At 36.8% G+C, this 23,197-nt stretch overlaps 3 protein-coding genes across 10 annotated transcripts in view; 2 read left to right on the top strand and 1 right to left on the bottom strand.

The window, feature by feature from the left end:
• Window positions 1-9,794, top strand: part of Rgk3 (Rad, Gem/Kir family member 3) — a 79,383-nt gene extending 69,589 nt beyond the window's left edge. For all 3 annotated transcript variants that reach the window (XM_033339182.2, XM_033339181.2, XM_033339183.2), the window contains exons 5-7: window positions 3,081-3,163; window positions 3,865-4,051; window positions 5,334-9,794. In XM_033339182.2, the coding sequence (XP_033195073.1) occupies window positions 3,081-3,163; window positions 3,865-4,051; window positions 5,334-5,623 (560 nt within the window). In that variant the 3' untranslated portion in view covers window positions 5,624-9,794. The remainder of the gene's footprint in view (window positions 1-3,080; window positions 3,164-3,864; window positions 4,052-5,333) is intronic.
• A 3,216-nt stretch (window positions 9,795-13,010) lies between these two features.
• On the top strand, window positions 13,011-17,885 carry LOC117159444 (dynein axonemal light chain 1). 2 transcript variants are annotated; one of them, XM_033339280.2, is made up of 4 exons: window positions 13,011-13,330; window positions 14,368-14,625; window positions 16,258-16,535; window positions 17,376-17,885. In XM_033339280.2, the coding sequence occupies exons 2-4, from the start codon at window positions 14,427-14,429 to the stop codon at window positions 17,517-17,519; spliced, it is 621 nt and encodes a 206-aa protein (XP_033195171.2). In that variant the 5' UTR covers window positions 13,011-13,330; window positions 14,368-14,426; the 3' UTR covers window positions 17,520-17,885. The 2 variants fall into 2 exon arrangements, with proteins under 2 accessions (XP_033195171.2, XP_076479344.1); XM_076623229.1 differs by lacking the exon at window positions 13,011-13,330 and having other exon boundaries at window positions 14,492-16,535.
• A 137-nt stretch (window positions 17,886-18,022) lies between these two features.
• The window catches only part of unc-13-4A (BAI1 associated protein 3), a 123,163-nt gene continuing 117,988 nt past the window's right edge, over window positions 18,023-23,197 (bottom strand). For all 5 annotated transcript variants that reach the window (XM_033339184.2, XM_033339186.2, XM_033339187.2 and 2 more), the window contains 5 exons: window positions 22,643-22,858; window positions 22,119-22,313; window positions 21,752-21,996; window positions 21,140-21,348; window positions 18,023-20,464 (listed from right to left, as the gene is read on the bottom strand). In XM_033339184.2, the coding sequence (XP_033195075.1) occupies window positions 20,370-20,464; window positions 21,140-21,348; window positions 21,752-21,996; window positions 22,119-22,313; window positions 22,643-22,858 (960 nt within the window). In that variant the 3' untranslated portion in view covers window positions 18,023-20,369. The remainder of the gene's footprint in view (window positions 20,465-21,139; window positions 21,349-21,751; window positions 21,997-22,118; window positions 22,314-22,642; window positions 22,859-23,197) is intronic.

Here is a 23,197-nt window from a genome sequence, read left to right as displayed (position 1 = left end):
CTAAACGAAACAACTACTCGTACAAAAATTGTCTTATGCGTCCCACATCCTGCAACAAAGTTTTTAATTAAATACAATCAGTGGAACTCGTAAACCAACAAACTCGCAAACTTCTTGAAACTTTAATTGTTACCAGAACATAATCACGGGTCTCCCTTCTCTTATCTCACAAAATTCTCCTTCGCCGACCACGCGTAAATAAGAATATGAAACGAGTCTCGAAGTGGAATAAGGATTACACGCATCTTTCAAAAGATACACGTTACGTTGCACCGGAACGTCTATTATCCAACAGCTTCTCGAGCCAGTAAACTTTGCGTATAATATCCTCCTACACCCGTAGAACCTGGAATCAAACGAACATAAAATAAAGTAACCGACAGAAAGCAAAAATTGGGGCCGATGTCGAGTTTTACGCGATAATTTTGAAATCGGGATCGAGGTCAAGACGCGACGAAACCGTGTTGGGAAGACTGCGTCTGCTCGTAGTAAAACAAAAGATGGAAGGAGAAGAGCACTAGCGATGGGATTAAGTTCAATACGTTTTTGTAAATTCGAATCAAATGCAATACCCGAGGTTTACCTTATAAGGCTGAAATGCTACTCGCAACTAAACTGGAGATTTTTATGCTTCTATCGTGAAATTTAGAGCTACGATACAGCTGTACAGAACGTACGTAATATTCGAAGATTTAAAAAATGTTATATTTAATGGAAGGGATGAACTTTTACGTAGGTTCATTTTCTTCAGTTACGTTGATAAAAGTTAGCCTAGCCATAATGTATAATCGTTAATTCATCGTACTTGCGAAGCGTTCGATCTTCGCCAACTGTTTTCCAGCCTTAGAACGAGTACGTGAAAGTTTCGACAGTCTACTTGCAAGTACTTTGATATTAGAATGACGATACTCTTACAATTATACCAATCGACTCATGAGAGTCGGAAAAGCAAGATGGATATAGTCGATCGTTGGCATAGAGTTAAAAATTGCTATTTATTGAATATTACTATCTTTGTTGAAATAGTGAATTTCAACGATAACCAAGGAACGTGGTTTTAAGGGAATTTCCAGTAAGATTCTCGTAAAGTTCCAAACTTATTTGAAAAGGGCTCGATTCTACTTAGGATTACTTCCTTCGTTTCTCAAAGTATTTATAGACTTAGAATCTATCGCGTTTAAGTTGAAATCTACTTGAAAACAATGCTTCTTTTTTTTCGAAATACAGTACTAATCTAGTCGGCCAAACTACTTGCGACGTATTTCAGTCCATCGCTAGAAAGCACGGAAAGCGATGGAAAATCGCGGGACGCGAGGAAACGCGCGAGGAAAGCGAAACGGGTACGTTGGTTTCCAGGAAGGTGTAAAAAAGAAAAGTACAGGAACAGGCGGGCAGAAATAGCGTCGGTTAATTTTGCACCGGTCCGCTGCTATAAACGTACATCATACAGCCTCCGCGTCTGTTCATCGTCTGACCTCCTCTTCTTTCTCGCGCCTTTCTTTTTCTTCGTTTCTGTTTGCCTCCTTCGTCACCGCCTTTCTTCGTCCCTTTGTATACATACACTGAACGTCTGTTATCAGTTTACGACGTGGAACTTCTTCTTCCACTTCTACGGTGTTTCTCTTGAAAAGCTTTTGCCATTATCTTAATTATGGAAATTGAGGTCTGACGGAAAGAGGTTTTTGTAAAACGGCCGCGGAACGAAGCAAGAGGCTTTATCAAAGAATTGCTTGGGAGCTGTACGTATTCGTGAACAGACGACTCGAGGTGAAATTTCCTATTATGAAATTTCCATGTTGCGGTTGCTGCAAGAGAATCGGTTTGCAAAGCGTAATTTGTTTTTTTTTTTTTGTAAGAAATATTTCGGTATTTTGATCAATTTATTTTTGAGCTACATTGGCTCGAATCTAGGTAAAAGTTAATTAGAATAGATATGGTGCGACGTATTATAGGGGATCGTGCAATTTTACTCATTTTATCACAAGGAAAGGACATCGTGTGCGTTAAAGTTGATTTTTCTTTATTTCGCTTTATTACTACCTTTATTACCGTTTCAACGTTAGTAGAATCTAATATTATCGAACATAGACCAAACATTCATCGCTTTCTATAACCAATCGATACCTCACTCCCTTAAGGTAGCTGAGATTTACGTGTTCCTTTCATCCGATTTCCTAGTACATTAAGCAACTCCGACCTTCTGAATCGCGTCTCCGTCGAAACGTACAAATTCTGTGTGTAAACATTTCGCGAGCGACGTTTCTCGTTTCAAAAAATGACTATTTCGATCGGTGTAAAACTTTGTAACACGTAATATTATCTATCGCGTATTTTTGAACTGCTCGACAGGGATTTCTATCTTTTTTCCACACGATTGGAAATTTATCCTGTTCGCAATAAGGAAGAAATAAATAAACCATCTCGAAAATAGTTCTCGGAGGAAGTGGAAAGATCTTCGGGAAGACGTAAAAAATTCATTCCTCCGACCTATCGCTTTAACTGTCGTAGCACGTTGCGATTTCTTTTCCCCGTTTATTTTCCTATTTCTTCTCTTCGTTGTTTTCTTTCTCTGTGAAAGATTGACAAACATTTAACTCCCGCTACCAAACTATTGAAATCTCACCACAAAACCAACAATCGCTCGACCAGCTGAAATCATCGGACCACAGCATCGATGCGATTCCCGGAAGCGGCGGACGTTTGGCGATGGTGGTCGACGAGCGGACGCGTGGACGCATTTAGAGTGGCGGGATCACGCTTAGCTAGCGCGTCTCCGTTCGTTTATTTACAGCGGTTCCATTCGATTATTTTCCTTTCCGCCACGCGATTTCCTTCTCATTTCTCCCCTTTCCTCGATATCTCGTCCTTGCCGCGGACGAATAAAGGGGATGGTCCAAGGAAAAATAAATGAGGCAGCAAATCAAAGGGATCTGTAGCTCCTCCTCTTCCCATCTTTCCATCCCTCTTCCTCGATAATACCTCTTTTTTCCTTCGTGCCCCCCCCCTCTTTCAGCTACGCTCTTTGAGCTGCTTTGTGTAGCGCCACGTCGTTCATCTTCTTTTTCCCCTCTTTGTTTCAGACGTACCCAGCGAGCAATCCGTTTTCGTCATGCTGAACGGCGAGGAGAGCGAACTGAGATTCCTGAACGTCGCGAACCCGAAGGTGAGCAACCGCTTTCGAGTTCCGCGTGTTAGCTGGAGGGCGCTTTACAAAAGACGCTTAGCGTCCATCCTTTGAGAGAGCTGCGTTATTCGATCGGCTCCCCCTTTCGACTTCTTTCAGGCGATGCTTTACAAGGTTTACGATGTCCTGGAATAATGCCGATTTGTATGCTTGAATAGTGTGTTAAGTGGAAGGGAAAGGATCTTTGCGAACGGTTGAGAACGATGGTGTGGGAAAATTATTTATTAGCGGAGTTGCTACTATGCATCTACGAGAACATGGTTAGCAGAGAAACGCGGGTCTGTTTGCTTATTTCTCGTAGACTCGATAGCGTCATGTGGTAGATAAGCACGTACGGGCGAAAGCGTCGCAAGTTCAAAAATAAAATCATATAACAATTTCGCGATTACAGAAGTTTCTGACGAACGGACGACTTGCTTAGCAGATTAACGAATCTCGGTATCAGTGATATTAAATTAACGAGACTTACCCGTTTCTCAAGATCGGTGTCTGCCGTAGGAAAATGTAATATTGTACAGTATGATGAAAATTATATCGATCGTCGCATGGATCTTCCATCAGAGCGTAATTGATATAGTCCACTTGTACGTTGATCCATTTCGAATAATCTAATTTAAATACGTGTTGTATTAATATTATTATTCTTCTAAGTAGTACGTTTGTATTTTTGTTTCGTACAGACGGAATTGGAGAATATACATCCGGATGCCTTTGTCATCATGTATTCTGTGATCGATAAAGCGTCCTTTCAGAGAGCAGAAGAGTACCTAGAACGTCTCCACGACCAGGATTTCCTCCGAGGAAAGTCGGCTATACTAGTTGGGAATAAAGTGGATCTGGTCCGATCTAGAGTGGTTTCTTCACAAGGTTGGTATATACACGCGTATAAAGGTATCGATCGTTGGTGTAATATTTAAAACAATTTAAAAACAATATTTGGAACAGTTTTTGTCGAGAAAACGGTCTTTTAACGGAGATATTTCAAAAATAGTTTGCGTATCGAAAGGCGCAAAGCGCGCGAGAAAATCGCGAGTGGTAGTGAACTGCGTATGATCGAACTATGAATTGTATTTATCGCAGTTCGACAGGCGCGATTATTAAATGCTGTGATTCCCGATTTGTTTACACGATGGATATACAGATTTTATTATCGGAGTAACTGAAAAATCAATTACGAAGCTACGGAAACATTTACACATTGCTTTGACGTTTAATATTTGACGCTAATATACAATTAATCCGCGCTTTTCCACTACGTTTAAACATAATTAAATTTCCTTTCTTATAAATTGACATATCCAATATCCGAAAAATCCGATTCAAGAGAGAATGAAACCACTTTAAACTCCAATTTCAAATCTCAATCTTATACAACCCTTTTTCGTCCTGCATTCTCGACAAACCAAGTGAGGCGTATAAATAGAAGATATTATATTTCTCATACGTAGTACATAATATATAACGAAGCAGAATAAAACGATAGTTCGATAAATATTACATTTTCTCTTTCGCAAATAGCACGTTCAAAATCTTAAAAATCCAACGTAAAGGAAGAAATAAAATCAATCTAAATACCAACTAGAAATCTGAGCTGTGTATCGACCCCCTTCTCTTTCTGAGCATCGAGCAAATCGCCCAAAAGATGTTTTACCTTTGATGATTAAAAGAATTAAAAATTCGAAAAGTCCAAGCTGAAAGAATCAATCCGAGTACCAAGTAAAAATTTCAATCCTGTATCAACATTTTTCTTTTCCTGCTTCCGGAATAGACCAACCATAACGTACTGCGCTCTTAATAATTGAAACAATTTGGGACTCCCAAAAATCTAACGAAAAAAAAAAAGAAAAAGGGAAGAACGAAAATAATACGACGAAAAAGACCAAATAAAAGCAACGTAAATACCAAGCGAAATTTTCTATCCTACGTCTACTTTTTCTTTTCCTGCATGCCGAACAAATCAACCAGAAGATATTGTGCTCCTGATAATCAAAAGAAAAGTTCTTCTGATCCCCCTTTTCATATTCTTACCCAGGATAACACCATATACTGACCAACCGTGTTATTTTCCACCGTCCTACACGCGCCCTTGGCAACTCGATGTTTAAATATACGCTTCCCTTCTCTAATCCGACGCGTGCTGCCATTGCAGATGGCAAGTGCATGGCGTGCACCTATCGGGTGAAGTTCATCGAGGTCTCGGTCGGGATCAACCACAACGTGGACCACCTGCTGGTCGGGATTCTGAATCAGATACGACTGAAGAACGTGCAGGGGAACGCGGAGAACCGTACCGGAAACGGGGCTAGCGAGGGCAGCGGCCACTGGTATAAGTCTAGAGGCGTGGTACGAGCCAGCATGAAGGCCAGACAGATGCTAACCTGGCTGTTTGGTAAAGAGGACAGCAAGTTCAAGAATTGCGAGAATCTTCACGTGCTCTAATAGGCGAGCGGGTGAATTTTCTTTCCCCGGCCGTACCTGACGGTAGATTGTAAGGGCGGTGCTGTTCGGCGCGATTACGCCACCCCTGCATGATACGATACTTCCGGAAGATCATACTGTTCGGCCGAGCAATAGTGAAGTCTCTGAGAGAAGTCGAAGTCAGCATGACATAGAGGGATCTTCGTCTGTCGATTAGCTGATCGTTTTAAGAGTAACGAAGTTATTTACTCCGTGTTTCAAATTGGTAGATAAAAAGGCACGAACCGTTATAATTTTTTAATCGTTTCGCAGTATTTGGTTCGATGCGGAGTAATTATCATATACAGCGTAGTTTCCGTAATTTTTATAAAGGTATATAAATTACTACAATCTGTGAATCTTTTTGCTACTCGGTTTAACGCAGAGATTATCAAATAAGAGTATCTGTAAGATTCATCCGTCGATCAGTCATTTGTACGTGGTTTGTTTTAAAAACTGCTTAATTTATATTTGAGATTTGCAATTTCGATAAACGGCAAACTACTAGGATCCGTGAGACTTTTTGTGGTACGCAGGTTATACATATCTTAACCTGTTTAATTAACGCGGAATAATTATAAAACGAATAACATCTTCATCTGTAAAATATCTTCGCCCATCGATCGGTAAATTGTACGTTGTTTGTTTCGAAACTAACGAGACTGTTTATTTTACATTCGAAGCGAATAAATTATTGGAAATAATCTGTAAACTTTTTTTATAATATTCAGCGTATACACGTCTAATTAGTTTAATGTAGAATAATCACCAAATAAATAACGATATTTTAAGCGATATCGGTTACTGTTGTTGCTCCATCGCGACTTTATATTCTCCTTTATATCGAATTAATCAACCTAACTGCAAATAAAATTATCTCTGTAATTTCTTCTTATAACGAGTCATCGTCCTTGTACTTTTGAAAATTCTATGTGGGACCATAGAATAACCGATACCAGTGCTGCCTACCTGCTTAGTCATACACGTTAGAGATTTTACTTTTGCTCGGTTAAGCAGAACAAGCTAGAAACCTTGAACGGTGCTACGGAATTCTGACTGGAATTCGCGAGACTAGTAATCGGGTGAGATTGTATTTCGTTCGAGCGTGGTTCCGCTTGGAATGGCCAATTTGGTTTCTGAGCACTCCAGCTGATTTGGCTTCTGATTTTTGGAATCTTGGATATTCGAGGCACGGAATCCATCGAATTTCCCACCTTAGGTTCCTCCTTCTTTTACTCTTTTTTAACGTCTTTTCGAGAAACAGTCAAATTAAATAGAAGACAAATAGTTTATCGAATGTGAACTTGTTAAGAAATGCTACTCGAGTTGCAAAGAAGTCAACGAATATAATAATATAACAGCGAAATATAATTCCACGTATAATAGAATGACATATTACAATAAGCACTAATCCTAGAATACAAACGTTATTAAAGATATCCGAGTAACATAAACGTCTATAAAATGTATAATTCTCTCCAGATTTTTATTTCGATAGCATAATATTATATTTTACTTTTCATCGACACTTCGATATCTTATTTACTTAATAATTCAAGATTAAATATTTTATTTGTAACAGATGAAAGATCTCTCAATGGCAAAAGTCACGTGTGTTTGTGTTCTAGAATTAACGACGACATGATAAATTATAAAGACCAGGAACCGCGATAAAATTATCTTTAAACGTGTCATTTTATTAACCTGAAAGAGAAACAATCGTGGGACGAAATTGGTCATTCCAACAGCCAGAGTAGAACCTGGAAAGATTGGGGTGCGATCAAAGTGCCAATTAATTAAAACGAACGTGACCACTGTTTCTTTTTCGAACGATTAATTTTAATTAATGTTAGCTCTTAAGAACTTCCGTCGAGGATCCGCTCGATACCTACCGTAATTTCGATAATGATAAGTTTGTTAAGTCGTTATCATCGTCTGTGTTGGTTCGTAGTCTATACATGAAAAATAAATTGTAAATGATTCTCACACACACACACACACACACACACACACACACACACATACACACACGTACAGAGGGCTTGATTAATCCTTTGATCGTTTGGTTCTTTTATAAAATATATATTCGAATCTTTCAATATTTAACGCTAGAACTACCGCAGTGGTCAAAATGATTTTAATTCATAATTTTTCGCGATAATTTTATAGCGATATTTCATAAGAATGTATGTATTTTACAATTAATTTACGATGTATTTACGGTGCATTTTTGGAAATTTGAATAATTTCCTGTTTACTGTATCGTTTGCATTATGTATTTCTTCATATACATAATTTCACTTCAATTCCTTTGTTGCGAGTTTTATGCTTTAATCGTTGGTAACTCTAGCGTTTATAAATCTCGCTCCCGATACGATCAGAATAATTTATGATGCAGTGAAAATTATAATTTGCATTAATAATTGAAAAGTGAGAATTTGTATCGTTCGTGTTTGATTCTCGAGCTTTCTCGCGGTATATCAAAACTTTATTTCTATAAACGATTCCATTATCGAAGAGACTATCAGCAGAGAGCTGAGAGACAGAGAATTAAAACGAAGAAGAACCTAGTCGAAAGAAAGAACTCGACAGACCCAAAGGGTTAATCGAAAGGACGAATCTTGGTGAAACTCGGCGAACACTCCTGATAAAGAAGAAACGATAAAAAAGGGAAAACAAAGTAGTTCAAATCGATTTCAGGACGGGTACGAAGGAATTTAAAAAATCGGACCATGGCATGAATTAGCGGCCAATAATGTTACGTCGTTACTGTACAATAAGACCAATTTAATCTTTTTAATCCGAGTTGTATATACGATAAGTTTAACGATAAACAATTCTGTGTACCTACCTAACACAGAAAAAAAGAAAGATAGGGAACAAAAGAATGAACGAAAGAGAAAAATAGAAGAATGACGAACAGCAGCGAGATACGTGTGTTATATTATTATAAATATACATACATACATACTTATATGCATATATAAATATATATGTATATATTTATAAATTCCTAATGTACGATGAATATAAGTCCACGTTAGTTTTATGTAGATGTATCGTTAAATGATCGACGTGTTGCTGTATTGCGTGTTTTCCTTAAAAGGACGGGTACCATGCAGAATATTCATTTTTGGGACATTTTGAAAGCAAATACGAAAAATAAAGAAGACCATACGTAGGTACACGTATACATACACACATACACGCACACACATACGTATTTACACGTCTACACGGCCCACTGTCTATTTTCTGCGATCTCTATGCCTATGTATAACCGAATTATATATAAATATATATATATATATATACTCGTGTATATGTATATACAGGGTGTTGGGGAAAGATGGTTCAAGAATATTCAATTGATTGTATGTGTCATTTTCTAAACAAAGTGTTTCAGAGTTGTAATAACAAACTGTTGTTCGTCTTTGATATATGTCACTTCTATTTATGTACGATTACTTATTATTATCTTTCATTTCATGTACGATATTTTTTTACAAAACGCCGGTTGTAATAAAGTGACGAAATATTTTTATTTACTTCTCTATAACTCTTCATTCTTTCATCCTTCATTCTGACGTTCTTCGGACAAAAAAGTCATTTCAATTTGATATTTCGATCTATTAGCTTTGCCTCTACGTTGGATTCATCAGCTATGTTAACTGTTATCAGAATTCTTGTTCGTAGAATTCTTTGTAAACTGTAAATTTGTATATTCTTGAACCGTTTTCCCGAAGTATCCTGTGCATATATTTAAAACGAAGCAGTGTTGTAACAAGTATAGTTCGCGCGGTATATCCGTCTCAGGGGCCAAGTTACTGGGCTGTAGGATAAAGAAGCAAAGAAAAAAAGAAAAAAAAAAGGAATAAGAACCATTACGATTAATAGCTTACGCTAGCTGAGCTAAAGGCATCCATTCGAAAGAAAAGCGCACGAAAACGTATAAAATCGAAAGGAGGATAAAAATCATAGAGAACGGTATTATATTTTCCAAAGTGCTGTTAAACGGCGTTGGCAAATGGGATATCGAATTGAAAAAGAATCTTGTTGCAAGTTTTGGTATTATGAAGTGTGCATAGAGATTATATGTTAGAAGAATTAGCGTTTCGAAGTAGTTCGATAAGACGATAAGATTTTGGTTCAGACTTAAGCGTTACTTAAGCAGAAAGCGTTACCAAGTTTATGGAAGATCGACCGTTAAGCCAACGAAAGAAGGGAAACGGTTTGGGGAGCATGATACATAATTAAATTTAAAACGGATGAATAAATCTCGATTTTAGTAGAGGAAGTTGAGAAACTCCGTTATCAAAGCTGAATGATCAAAAATGGAAAATAAATTCTAATAGTGATTTAATAATTGCAAATTAAATGCAAGATCGCTCTGACAGATTTCTGGCCAATTTAGAACAATTCGAATTGTGCGATCAAAATAAAATTATTTTACTACAATGGCTGGAACTACTGAAAATCGAGGACAATATTAAATTGTGAATTCTATCGCAAAATAGGTAGCAATAGGATGCAAATTTTTGCGGCTCGTTGAATCAAAACAATATGAAAGATAAATCAAATACGAATAATATGCAACTACGTATAACGTGAAACGAACTGTTAAATATAATTACGATAAGAGGGATGTTAAAATCGACAAAAATTGTGATTTAATAGGGGAGTCGAAGTAATTTCTTTGTTAAAAAATTCTTTCGTAGAGATACGTTTTTCGACTTACAGATCGCAAGACTATCTTCTTACAGCACTGTTAAAATCGAACCAAAAGCCAGAAGAGTGAAAGAATATAAAAGTAACAGGACGTAAGATTCAAAAGAAACGAACATCTTGTAACTTTAAGTAAGAATCGTTCCTTTGTTCGCTCAAACGAAGATGGCGAGTTAACGACACGTCGTCATCGACCATTCGATTTATCAATTGCGAAACCAGCCAAGGTATACATTATCGTTTGCCATCGGTTTGCGTCGTCGTTGCTGCTGTTGTTGAATTAATTAAAACAAGAGAAGATAAACCAGAAAGACGGAGTTCTATGGAATCGTGACTTGAACAAGAACCTTCGCGAAATAAAAGAGCGAGAGAGGTTAAAAAAAGAAAGGGGATTCTTATCAAGTGCCTTTGTGTATTTTTGTAATTTAAGCTAAACTCGATGTAAGTCTTTAATCCAGAAATACAACAGTGTAACCATCAAATGTATATCGATTCTGCAAGCGCATGCTCTTATTAGTTTTCGATAATTCGTTGTAACTTGTCGTGCTTATAAACGTTACCAATTTTTCTATTTATTCTTCCACGTTCTTTTCACCGTTCCTTTTCTTCAAATTAACGTTATATCGCGGTTTCTTTCCCTTTTTGTTTCTCCTTCTGCTCTTCGACGTTCTATCCGAAGTCGAGAGAAGACGTAACGAAGCTCGTATTTCTAAATCTCCTAAGGACCTTGTAACAACATCTGGAAGAGTGAGAACGATAATGAAAGAAAGTAGCGAAACGATAATTAAATAAGGGGAAAGACGAAATAAGACGAGAAAAATAACATTTTCTTTAGATTTTAAGCTTTCACGATGGTTGATGGACGTTATCCTTCTGGTTTTTCGGCATCAATCGCGTTGTGCCTTCGGATGCCGGCTTCCGCAACGTCCGCGAAATGTTCGCGCAGAAGCGTAGCGCGTAACACGACTGATCCCGAAAAGCCAAAAGCACGATAGTTTGTCGTCGAAAGGGGAAATAATTTCGAACCTAAAGGTGCATAATCGTTTCGAAGATATCGACTTCCGGTTTTCGACGATACACCCGCTCGATGTCTACCGATTAGCTGTTGCCAAGGTGAATTTATCGATGTTACTTCGAGTAAGCGAACAATGAAAAACGTTATCGTCGTTGTCTGTTCGTTGTATGAGTGGTGCGTGACGTGACAATACTGCCATCTCTCTTCGGCTGATAGGGATACGATTAGGTCGTCGCGACGCTTTTCGAGGAAAGGCAACGGAGATGAGAAACCAGGCGAATTCTTGGACTCGGCCACGCGTCTTTTCTGCGCTATATTTTAATGTAAGACTACCTGTCATCCAGATGGAAACGAATGGCTCTAATCCCGAGGGATTATTGTACTTCGGTGATAATAAAGAAGCGACACTTCAAATCCTCCATGTGTCTTTTCATTCATATCTTTTTCGTATTTTTAATATAGTCATCTCCGTCGTTGTCGTTTTCGTTGTATTCTTTAGTGTCAGTAACCTTTTATTCTGTTTCGATGGCAATAAAGAAGCGATGTGCAAAAGTTTCACACGTGTCTCTTCCTTCGAACTTCCCGATTTTTCCCAACCTCCACAAATTTTTCCTCGTATTCGTTGCTCCTTTCCGTTGCGCTTTCTATCGTTCGATCTTTTATTTTACTTCGATGACGATGGAGCAGCGAAATCCTCCGCGTCTCCTCTCATTCGCGTTTCCCGCTATTTAAAATTTCTTCTCCTCAAAACTTTTCCTTCGATCGTCGTATCTATCGTTCTACCTCGGCGATAACAAACATACAATATCCAGAATTGTTCGTGCAATTTGTCTTTTCTCTTCTTGTTCCTTGTTATTCCCTTGCATCTTTTAGTATCAAGAAGTACCAAGTTCGTGGTTTCTACTGGATATTTTATAGGCACGGAAACAAAGAGGTATCCAGGTCCGTAAATTTGTTTTTAGGTCGCAAACGGGATACCTCATCACCGGATAAAGGGTTACAAATTATGCATCTCCATAAACGAGAAGAAGGTCGTGTCCCGATAATCCTAGAAGTAACAATTTTTCGTTTATAAGCTATCCATAGTTTATAACAATAGCTTTCATATATTTAGATTTTCATAGTTTTTAAATGGATTTGAACGACACGGTTCAAGTATGTACCACGGTAAGGTATAATACGTTTCAAGTCGAAAATCTTAAAAGAAATAAATTCTGACGATTACGTATCCTTCTTTATTCGATATTCCTTTAGCTATTTTTAATTTACCAAAAAATCAATTTCACAGTTTCTTCGTAGAAATTCTACATCTGTCTATATCCCTGTACGCTGGAAATTCATTCGAAACTTTCAACATATTTGTCGAAGGTCTACGAGTTCTAAACTCGTTATTATCTCCTGGAATCGATGCGATCTCGAGATCGATTTTAACGAGAGCCCTGAACTTTTCAGCTAACGAACGCACACGGTCCCAGTCGGATCCCGAGACCTGCACTTTTTCCACGTTAATATCGTCGTAAATCTTATTGGGACGCTTGGTTGATAAATAACGGCAGCCAGACGCATGCGTCCATGAGCATCGATTATTTTGATTGGTGCCAGATATTACCAGGCTCCAGTCGTGGCAGTTTGCCACGAGTCAAAACGAATGTCGAATTCTTGTAACCTCGAAAGCTCGGATAAACGATAACAAACGATATTCCGTCAAATTTGGAAGAAAAATGTTTCGCGCATCCTTCGAAATTGCGTGACCAAGTGATAACGTCGAACGCGATCGAGGAAAGATTTTACGTTTACCGTGGACAGAAGATTCGAATTGGAATTTTTGCCCACCATTGACATGCGTGAACAGAGTCGTTTGAAAATTTATCTGGCAATACGTGGAACCTTTTAATGGAAAAGTGTACCGATTGGTTGGCTACGGGAGATATTCCGGTGGAAAATTAATGGTATCGTCGAAAGTTTTTATTGTCAGGTAAATTATAAATAGCGGATAGGTGTATAAAATAAACGATGGAAAGAAAATAAAACGAAAGAGACGCTGCTACCCTTTGTTCTTTAGCGCAGCTTTGATATTTGATTTTTAAAAGAATTTCGAAAAATGATATTGTAATAGCTTTTTCATCGTTTACTCGCCTATTTCAGCATCGATTACAGCGGCTATTTACCTAATTGGTATCTTCTTTTTTCAAACGATTCTCTGTGTTATTCTCGAGCAAACTGTTTTGTCGCCTTTCTCATATTTTATATTTTAAGCGCAAGACTAACAAATTTCTTGAAACGTTTTACAATTTTTAATAAAAGTTTGAGTATGAGTTTCAAGAAGATCCTCTTATGTAGTAGGATTATTTAAAGAAAGTATAAAGTACGTGCATTTTACATTTATTAAAAAAGAAGATGTACGAGAGGCTACTAATAGAAGATCGTAATATGCGTGGCGACACTTGAAATTTCATTGAGGAAACGCAGGAAGCGGTTTATGAAACGCTTATGATACCTTGGTGACCAGCCGAGACATCTTAGACACAGGATCGAGGCACGCGACTTATTAAAGAATTTTTAGTATCTCGCGTGGTATTCGTTCGCGAGATAACTCACCTGAATATTTTCTCACAAAATATTCTTAACAGCGTTCACCTTCGTAGAAATAAACAGGTTGATTCAATTAAGAAGAAGATTGCGCAGGAAAAGAAACGGATAAAACGAGCACAATTGGTAACGTTAACGAGAAAAGGGAAAGATTAAAAATATCGTACCGAATGGTCGAAGTTAATTAAAAAATTAAATAAAAAAGCTAAAAGAAGTATTTTTAAGCCATTTCCGCCATTGTTTCCCTTTGTCTTTTAATTAAACAAAAAGCTCGTTCTGTTGAACATGGTTCACCTTGCGTATACGTACATTTCTCGCTTTCATTTACTCGCGTGATATTTGCTGAAACAGCCTTGTTCGATTCGTGCTCGTTTATTTCAACGGAGTTTTCTTTAAGGCAGAAACTAACGGCTTTTGCGAAAAGTTGATCAAACTCGCCGATGAACGAAGGGAAGTATGACTACCATAAAACCAACCACCTGCAAAGAAGCTATTCGACTTTGGGAGGAAGAGAACAAGCAGGAAGCTTCCACCGCGAAGGAAGTAATTCTGAGCTTCCAATGGCCTCCTATAGAAAAAATGGACAACGCTTTAGCGGTTTTGATCAATTGCGAGAAGCTTTCGCTCTCGACGAACATGATCGAAAAGATTGCGGGTAGATATAATTTTTGATGGTAACTTTATACGACACGTTTAATATTATGTATATGAAAAATTTAATTATTAACTATTTTATTCTCTCCTGTTACTAATTATCGCATCGTGACTTCCATGAATTTACGAGAAGTTCAAAAAAAAATTTCTGTTTCTATTATTAAATTTGTACTTTACGATTTGTCCAGCTGTACATTCGGTAAATTTTTCTAGTTTAATTGTTAAATAACACGTGGAATACTCTCAACGGGATGCCGTCTTCGAGTTGGACTATTTTATTTCTTTAGCGAGACCAGTGGGGTGTTTTCTTTTTAGCCTTCTTCCTATGAGAGTAGTTCAAAAAAAAAGAAGAAGAAAAAAATTGCAGAATGTGTTTAATATACAAGTGTATATGAAATATGCAAAGTTTAACACCTGTTAAAACGTTTAGCAGATAAAACATATTTCTGCTTAGGTACCATCTTTTCCATTTACTTTTATAAAAATATGAATTTACGTAAATATTTGCAGTCTTCTAATGATTATGCGTTACCTATAATAATATCACTATCTATTCATTCGATATTATTATTTCTTCAATTATTCGTTTATTTATAACAAATACAATTCTGATGTCGGTATCTATAAATTCAGGGAACACGGTGAAAGAATGTTATCAAATTTACCATGTTATATTTTATATTATTCGTTCGCAATACGAAGCATAAAAATTTCAAAACATCGATATTTTGTTATCTACGATACTCTTCGGTCAACAAATTTTCTACTAATATTTCATTTCTAATCAATTAATCGTCGTATTTAATTACACGTAAACGTTTTGCTTCAACGATTACGCTATGTCGTCGTCACTTTTATCTCGAGCGAATGGCAAACTCTTCCCTCGACTTGTGCTGCTGTTCTTTCTTTTTTTTTTTTTTTTTTTGAAATCACAATACGTCGCTCGAGAAGCTTGACGCGACGGTGATATTAAGATGATATATCATGGAGGATCCGGAATCGGTAGATTCGCGTGGATCTGTCATCGTGATAAACGCGCGGAATTAACGAATAAAGTCGTTCAACCGGGCAAAATAATCTCGCGTAAATGGATCGTACCAGCTGCTGGATTTCCTTAATCGACGTTTAATTATAGCTCGTTTAATGCCATTCTATCTGACTCGATTATAAATGAATTATAGACAACGTGCAAAACATCGTTCTTGTCGCGCGTTCTCTGGGTTTTTCTATATCTCAGAATTCACGTTTTTTTCTAGATATTATTCATTTTTACCTCCTTTTTAAATTTATGAGAGATTTCTTGTTTTAATTAAATTCGATCCAAATATCTCTGTGCAAATTCATATTTGCATTAAAATATTATTATATTAGTGGAAGCGAATTTATATCTTTTAACAGAGAATGTTTTATCGCAATACTGATAAGAACAGGAACGAAGAATTAAGTCAGAGCGAGAAAAATATTAGAAAAAGATTAAACATTCGACTTTTATCACAGACTCGAATAATTCATGGTAAAACGTTAGCACCAACTTTGGCAAATTATTCCTCGATTAATTTTCAGGGATTTGAAAATTACATAAATCGCGTAAGTAGAGGGAAAAAGAGTTTTGAAATTGTTGGAATTGACGTAGGAATCGGAACACTGAAGAACCTAAGGATCCTCTCGTTAGGACGTAACTTGATAAAAGGATTCGCTGGCTTAGAAGCATTAGGCGACACTCTGGAGGAACTTTGGATTTCGTACAATCTGATCGAGAAAATGAAGGGAATCAATGCGATGAGGAATCTGCGTGTTGTCTACATGTCGAATAATTTGGTTAGGGAGTGGACCGAATTTAACAAACTTCAAGAACTTACCAATCTTCAGGATCTCGTATTCGTCGGAAATCCATTGTACGAGAGCTTAGAGGTAGGTTTATCTTCGTCTTTAGTTTAATCTTGCTGCATTTGTAAAAATACCTCAGAATCTTGTTATCTTCTATTCGACGTTATTAAGAGAAAGAATGTTACGTTAAATGTTATGTTATGAATAAACGCAGTTGACAAAAAGATATTTTTCCTGATTCGTGATTCTGTAACCAGAGTCTTCTTTGAACAATAATTTAATAAATGACGATGTTATTACTATCGAACTTGCAAATTATAAATTATAGATCGTAGATGTCTTTGTCGACAACCTTAAAATTTTATGTTAAACAGCACAATTACAGGAGTGCTTTGTAATTTGTCAAACTTAATTCTAAAATTTCATTTGTTCTATTAACAAAATTTGTTGTACGAGTCAAATGTTACGTTAAACGGGATAAATTATTACGAAAAACAACTCGTGGCTTTTAAAATTTCAGTAATAACGTTAGTTCGATTTTGTGCGAGAAAGCGATACGACAGCTCCTGAAGTTACATAATTGTCAAAATTCAGGCTTCCAGATGTAAGACACGTCTTCTTGAAAGACATTTCCCGACGTTTCACACCAGCGTGTTCTTTGAATTTTGATGAAGGTAGTTGGCGAAACGTTGGGATATGTTTACCAAGTAAGAGATACGCGTCTTTTATCTGGAAGCCTGAGTTTCGATAAATGTAGAAATTTCATGCATTTACGCTTTAAAATGTTATATTCAAATGTTTCGTATGAAATAATTTGTGGACTTCTCAAAACGTTGTATTCACCGAACGAAAGAAATACTTAAGTAAAGAAATGTTTGAACAATTTGATTGATCGCGATAATATTTCACAGAATGCATTTTTAGGTGGAGAACTGGAGATTGGAAGTCGCCAGACGTTTACCAACGTTGGAAAAATTAGACGGTGAATTAATTATACGGGCAGAAGAATGCGCGAATGTGTTGCAAAAGATTGATAGTCCTGTGCAAACTCAGAAATCAGTCGAGTAAAATACCGTACAATGATGTCCTGATACGTTTGTAGATCTTTTTCGATTGTCCTTTTCATTTTTTACAGTTTGTGATTGATAATTTACTAAGATGCTTTATTTGTATAATCTTTTCTATATATATATATATTATTTTTAAGATTTGAGGAAGAAAATTTTGTAGAATTTTTACACGTATGTGTGGAAAAATGTAAAGCAGATATTTTTGTAAATTTAATGCTGATATTTATCGTTGTTAATTTCTTTCATTTGGATAAGATCTCGTACCTCAGGATTCTTTCAAGACAATTTCATTTTTAGACTTAAACATTACAGTGTCATCTTCTTCCACGTACTTTGAATTATTCGTTTCAAATACCATACCTTCGTAATAAGAAACGCAAAGAAGGAAATATAGACTTCCTTCTTAGAAAATGAAAATAAAAGAAGGACATTATACGTGTAAAAAAGAAAAATTAATGATGAATGAAATAGCAGGGAGGCTGTGAACGTAAGACAGCAATATTTCCGTACATTTATATTAATTTATTCGTCTTACGATACAAGACAAATCGTACATACGTTTCTGGTGATTGTAAAAGGTTGAAAAAGCAAATAGAGTTCGATTGGATTCGATGCACGAGATTATACCGAGGATCGGACAGACGACATTTCGAGAGATCATCGTTTCTTCTTCTTCCGTTTCTCTTTGTCTTGATTTTCTTTTTTTAAATAATTTTCCCTAAATTCGTTTTTCACATATTCTTTCTTATAGTTTCTCTTCGAAGGCGTGTGTGAAATACAAAGGTGTGTTGTCGATCTTCTCCTCCAGTTTCTCATTTTTTTCGTTTTTCTTTCTTTTTATTCTAATATTTTTTTTTTTTATTTATTTAGTTGTTTTATTCTCGCGTGTGTACGTACGTACGTGTGTATGTAGACGCAAACGAGACGCGCGTGAATATATCGTGCAATAGAAAAATTGACGAGTGTGCGTTTTTTTTTAATCGTTCGTCTTTTCCCTCGAAATTACCTACTCCGACTGTTCTATCTACGTTATTGGTCGCCGATTTCCTTCGATTATCCATTCAATTTCCCCTATAATTTCCCCGTTTCAATAAACTTTCCCTTTCCGTTAACGTCATTAACGTTCCGCTTTCCTTTCCTCCAAACATTCTTAACCACGATCGCGATCGAAATTTTGTAAAAACTCGCGAACTATCCACGAGAAAGTCCAATGAGATTCAAACTCGTTCAACTACATATATTATACGTTCTTTCGTCTGATACTCGTCCAATTTCGTCGAATCGATCGATTCGATTTAGAAACACGACACACGCGCCGTGTCGAGGAGATCGGAAAAGAGCTGTAGAAAGATTTCAGATTGTACGAGCAAAATCAAACACTGAATCCCTGTGTGCGGGACACAGATACGCAAGGGGTTAGACACTTTCGCTTGGTATTCTTAATTATTCGATTAAATTCATTATACATGCGTGTAACGTGTGTGTATGTGTGGTTTTTTTTTATATTTTTCCGCGTACAACCTTATGCAATACGCAACACGGTGCAACACGAGCGTAGGATCATCGTTCATCTACGAATTTTCATTTACTTCCTTTTCTTTTTTTATTTTTTTTTTTTCGTTTTTTTCCTTTTTCGTCTTCCTCTTGTAAATTCCATTCTCATTCGCATGCTTTTTCTGTTTTCTCTCTTATTTTATTTTGCTTATATCGTTTCGCTTTTGTAAACGTCGATCGAAATCCGTCGCACGAGATTCGACGAAAGGATTCGATGGATCGCGCCACGCGAGATCAGAAGAAAATATCGCTGCAAGTATATTTGGATCGAGAAGTGAGAAACGACGGCGGTGGAAAGATAGAAAGAGATACGTTTAGCCAATGACGAGTAAGAAAAATATCGTATATCGATTCTCTGTGGGATTGATTCTTTAATTGTCGAAGCGATGCGAATCGGCGGTGATTATTACGTTACTTTAATACTTTATACTTTAATGTGTACGTATATATATATATATAGATTTGTATATTTAATTATTTCGTTCATTCTTCCATCTGTTATCGGTATTTTTATATGCAAGGGAAAAAGGAGTCACTTTCTTTCAATTACGATCGATGGACGTATCGAGGTTCGAAATAAATCCTCATTCTCCCTACTTTATCTTTTTTTAATGACGCTGTTTTCAGTTTCGAAAAATGAGTTTTCGGTTTCAACGTTGCGTCTATGTGTCACGGCCGTTTAGCATTGCTTCGAGTTTCGACGGTCTCGACGGTAGCATTTTGTTCCTTTTTTTTTTTTGTTTTTAACATTTATCTTTAGATACATCAGGCTGATAAATTTAAACGATTTTTTTGTTTTTATTTTTTTAAATATTTTCCTTCCTTTTTTATACGCTTCTCCTGCAATTCGATTCTTCTCCTCTCCACACAAAAATAGTTCTGATAATATATATATATTTATATATATATATGTTCTCTTTTTTTCAATAGTCTCTCTTCGATTTTCGATTTCTTTTTCTTAATCCTCAATGTTTCCTTCTTTTTTTTTAATAACAATATTACTCTTCGTTTATTTAACTTCGTTAGTTACCAACACCGATTATATTCAACACGATTTACACTGAGAAAGATCTGACGAATTTCAAGGCTATAAACCTCGAGAAGAGAGTCGACTTGCTTCCCGCGGGGATGGATTTTGATTTTTCGTTTTTCAATTTTTTATTTTCTTTTCACTTTTTCTGATTTTTTCTTGTTTCTTCCCCATCGAGTGCTGATATTCAAAACAATAGTCGCGTATCAACGACGACATTCCTCTTTTTCGCGGTGCTACCTCGTTTCCGGTTACGAACCCGTCTTACGTCGAGGCGAACCGTTGCTTCTGCTTCTTCACGAAATCCAGGGCCATCTTGTCGCCGACTCTCGTCTCCAGAATTTGTAGAATCGGATGATCTAGAAACGAAAAGACCAATTGTAGATTTGACATCGATCGAAGATTTTTACCGAATCTGTTTCTTCGTGTATTGTACCGTGCGTAGACTTATAAACGTCTGTCAATAGCTCGTATGCGATGTACGAGAAAGATGAAAGAGAGAAATTCTTAATTTTAGAACAACCAAACTTATTAGAACGAAGAGTTTCGAATATTTTGATTTTCCCAACTGCCTTTGCGATATCTCTGATCATAAAGATAGAACAGCGCGGGAGTTCTGATCAATTTCGAGTCGTAAGAGTCTGTTAAAACGTCCACTAACTCAGCGTTTCTTCCAAATGGATATTTTTAAAGAAACATTTTATCAAAATTACGTTGCGTCTGATGAGATTGTTATGAAATTCGTTTACTGTTTCAACGTCGTGGAAATCATATTAGTTTGACGAAGTTTCGCAACAAATTCAATTATCGTATCCAGCTACCCTAGAGCATCGAATACGATATAAACAATATTAAATAACAATATTATCGTACTTCGTATAACGACATTATAACATAAGAATATCGAAATAACAAGGAATATATTTTTACTTCGCCTTCGTCTGTTACGATGTTCGCTCTTTCAGAGAAAATAGATGAAAATGAATCGAATAAGAACGAGAAGATTGTACGTAGTACGCGTTCATCGAACTCACTTCGATTCTTCTGATGCATCAGGGGTAACTCGGTGTGCTTGAGGCCGTGGAAATTGTCTATACTGGCATTCGAGTCGGTAACACCAGGTATCGTGCTGAGCCCCAAGAACGCTTCACCAGCGAAGTCATTCGCCGTGAGCACGTCGTGATCCATTACGGTGAACAGAACCATGGCGTTTGGACTTCGACACTGCTCCACGCTCACGGAGCTAACGACAGAGAAGTTCGTAGAGAGTCGATGGCATAAAAATATACGCCAAGTGATTACGATGATCAACCGATAGGGAAAATATCGATTTGATTACTTTGAAATGTTACGATCGAATGAAAGAATCAACTTTTTATAGGCACGATTCGAAATAATTCAATAATTCAAGTTTCACGAACTACCAGCAATACCGACAGTTATTGGTGTGCCTTAGGACACGACTCTACCAAGTTATTTCTTATTGTAAGAACAATATCGAAATTTCAAGACCTTTAATCATCTTTTACGAAGGTCTGTACGTTTCTGAGTATTTGTAAATCTTCGAATATATCAAAGAATGATCAACGTATGTACGTAGTTAAATCTTTGCATTCGATGTTAGAAATTTGTTCTTCGTTGCTTACAATTCGAAACATTCGTCGAACATAGGGTTCAGAGTTTTCTTCTTGACGTTGGTGTGCTGCTCGGCGCAATGCTCGAAGACTCTTCGTGGCAGCAATTCGATTATCACGAAGGGATCGCTGTAACCGTTTGGATCTAATGGTATCACGTCTCTGGCATTTATAACTTCCACGCACAGAGAATCGTGATTTAGATACGCTCTCACCGTTAGAACGCCATATTCGGAGGATACGGTGTTTAGTTGGTCCTAAGAAGATCAGAGTAGTCACTTTACAGTTAAAAAAATCGTGCAACTATACCAAACTTCGATTTAACTTCGATTACAGCTTTGCGACACAAAGGAAAAAGAAAATCAGATCATATAGTAACCTGAAGTCGTTGTCGATAAAATCGGTCGATCAAGAATGTTGTATCCATTTTGTGATACTGAAGCCGTTCCTCAACATTCAGGAAACTCTGACATTTAAGTGTTTCGAACGGCAAACCTTTATCATCCTCGTGGAAGAACGTCGCCAATAAGTCCAGCGCCTCGTGAAGTCTTTCGTAAAACATCGCTGGTTTATCCTATAGAGAAACAGATTTTTTAACAAATCAAACCAATAACAATCCTTTCTTTATCGTTTTCAGTTACACAACGATTGGTGACAATGTTAAAGGCATCGATATCAATCGACATTAAATACTTCATCGTAAGAGTACCGGATATGTATGCATATTCTGAATATAATTAAAACGATGGAACCTAAGTAGAAAATTGATTCATTTTTATTAAATACTATGGATATTTTAAATACTTCTTTTGGATATTTTTCGCACTATCAAACTTTCCATAAATGTATAAAGATATTATTTTATGCCTATTCGTCATGAGATAGCGTTAAGATTCTGCTTACGCCCGCGTTTCCGTCCATTTGGTTGCTCAGCTCAGCCAGCACCACTTCCCAGATGTCTTGAAGAACTCGATTGAAGTTCACTGTAAGCAGAGCCGAGTTTAGCACCACCAGGTGCATGTCTAAATACTCGAGCAACGGCGCGATAGCCTCCCAAGTGGGCAAACTGTCCGGTGACCAAGCCAGATGGAACATCGCCTTCTTCAATGGTGGTCTCATCTGTAGATCAAGATATTTCTCAATTATAACTTTCTTTATTTGACATTATGATATTACATGTAGTGCTACAGCGTGGTATATTTAATACGATACTATTGAAAATTAATTCTTAATTGATCCTCGATTTTGAATTCATTTACAAACAAATTTCTATTTTAAATTTGTCGGAAGAATAAAGTTTACTTTTTGTATCAATTATCCATTGTTTCGATTGCGTGTCGTAAATATTGATTTTTGCGCATATTTTGCGATCTTTCGCGTCAGAAATAAGAATGAAGTAATCTTCTAAAGACACTTATTTTTTTCTATTCTTTTGGTATTAAAAAGAAACAGTAATCT

Source organism: Bombus vancouverensis, chromosome 1 (assembly GCF_051014615.1).
Source record: "Bombus vancouverensis nearcticus chromosome 1, iyBomVanc1_principal, whole genome shotgun sequence".
Taxonomy (NCBI): domain Eukaryota; kingdom Metazoa; phylum Arthropoda; class Insecta; order Hymenoptera; family Apidae; genus Bombus; species Bombus vancouverensis.
Note: the sequence above shows the minus strand (reverse complement) of the source record. Positions and strands in the feature narration are given on the sequence as shown.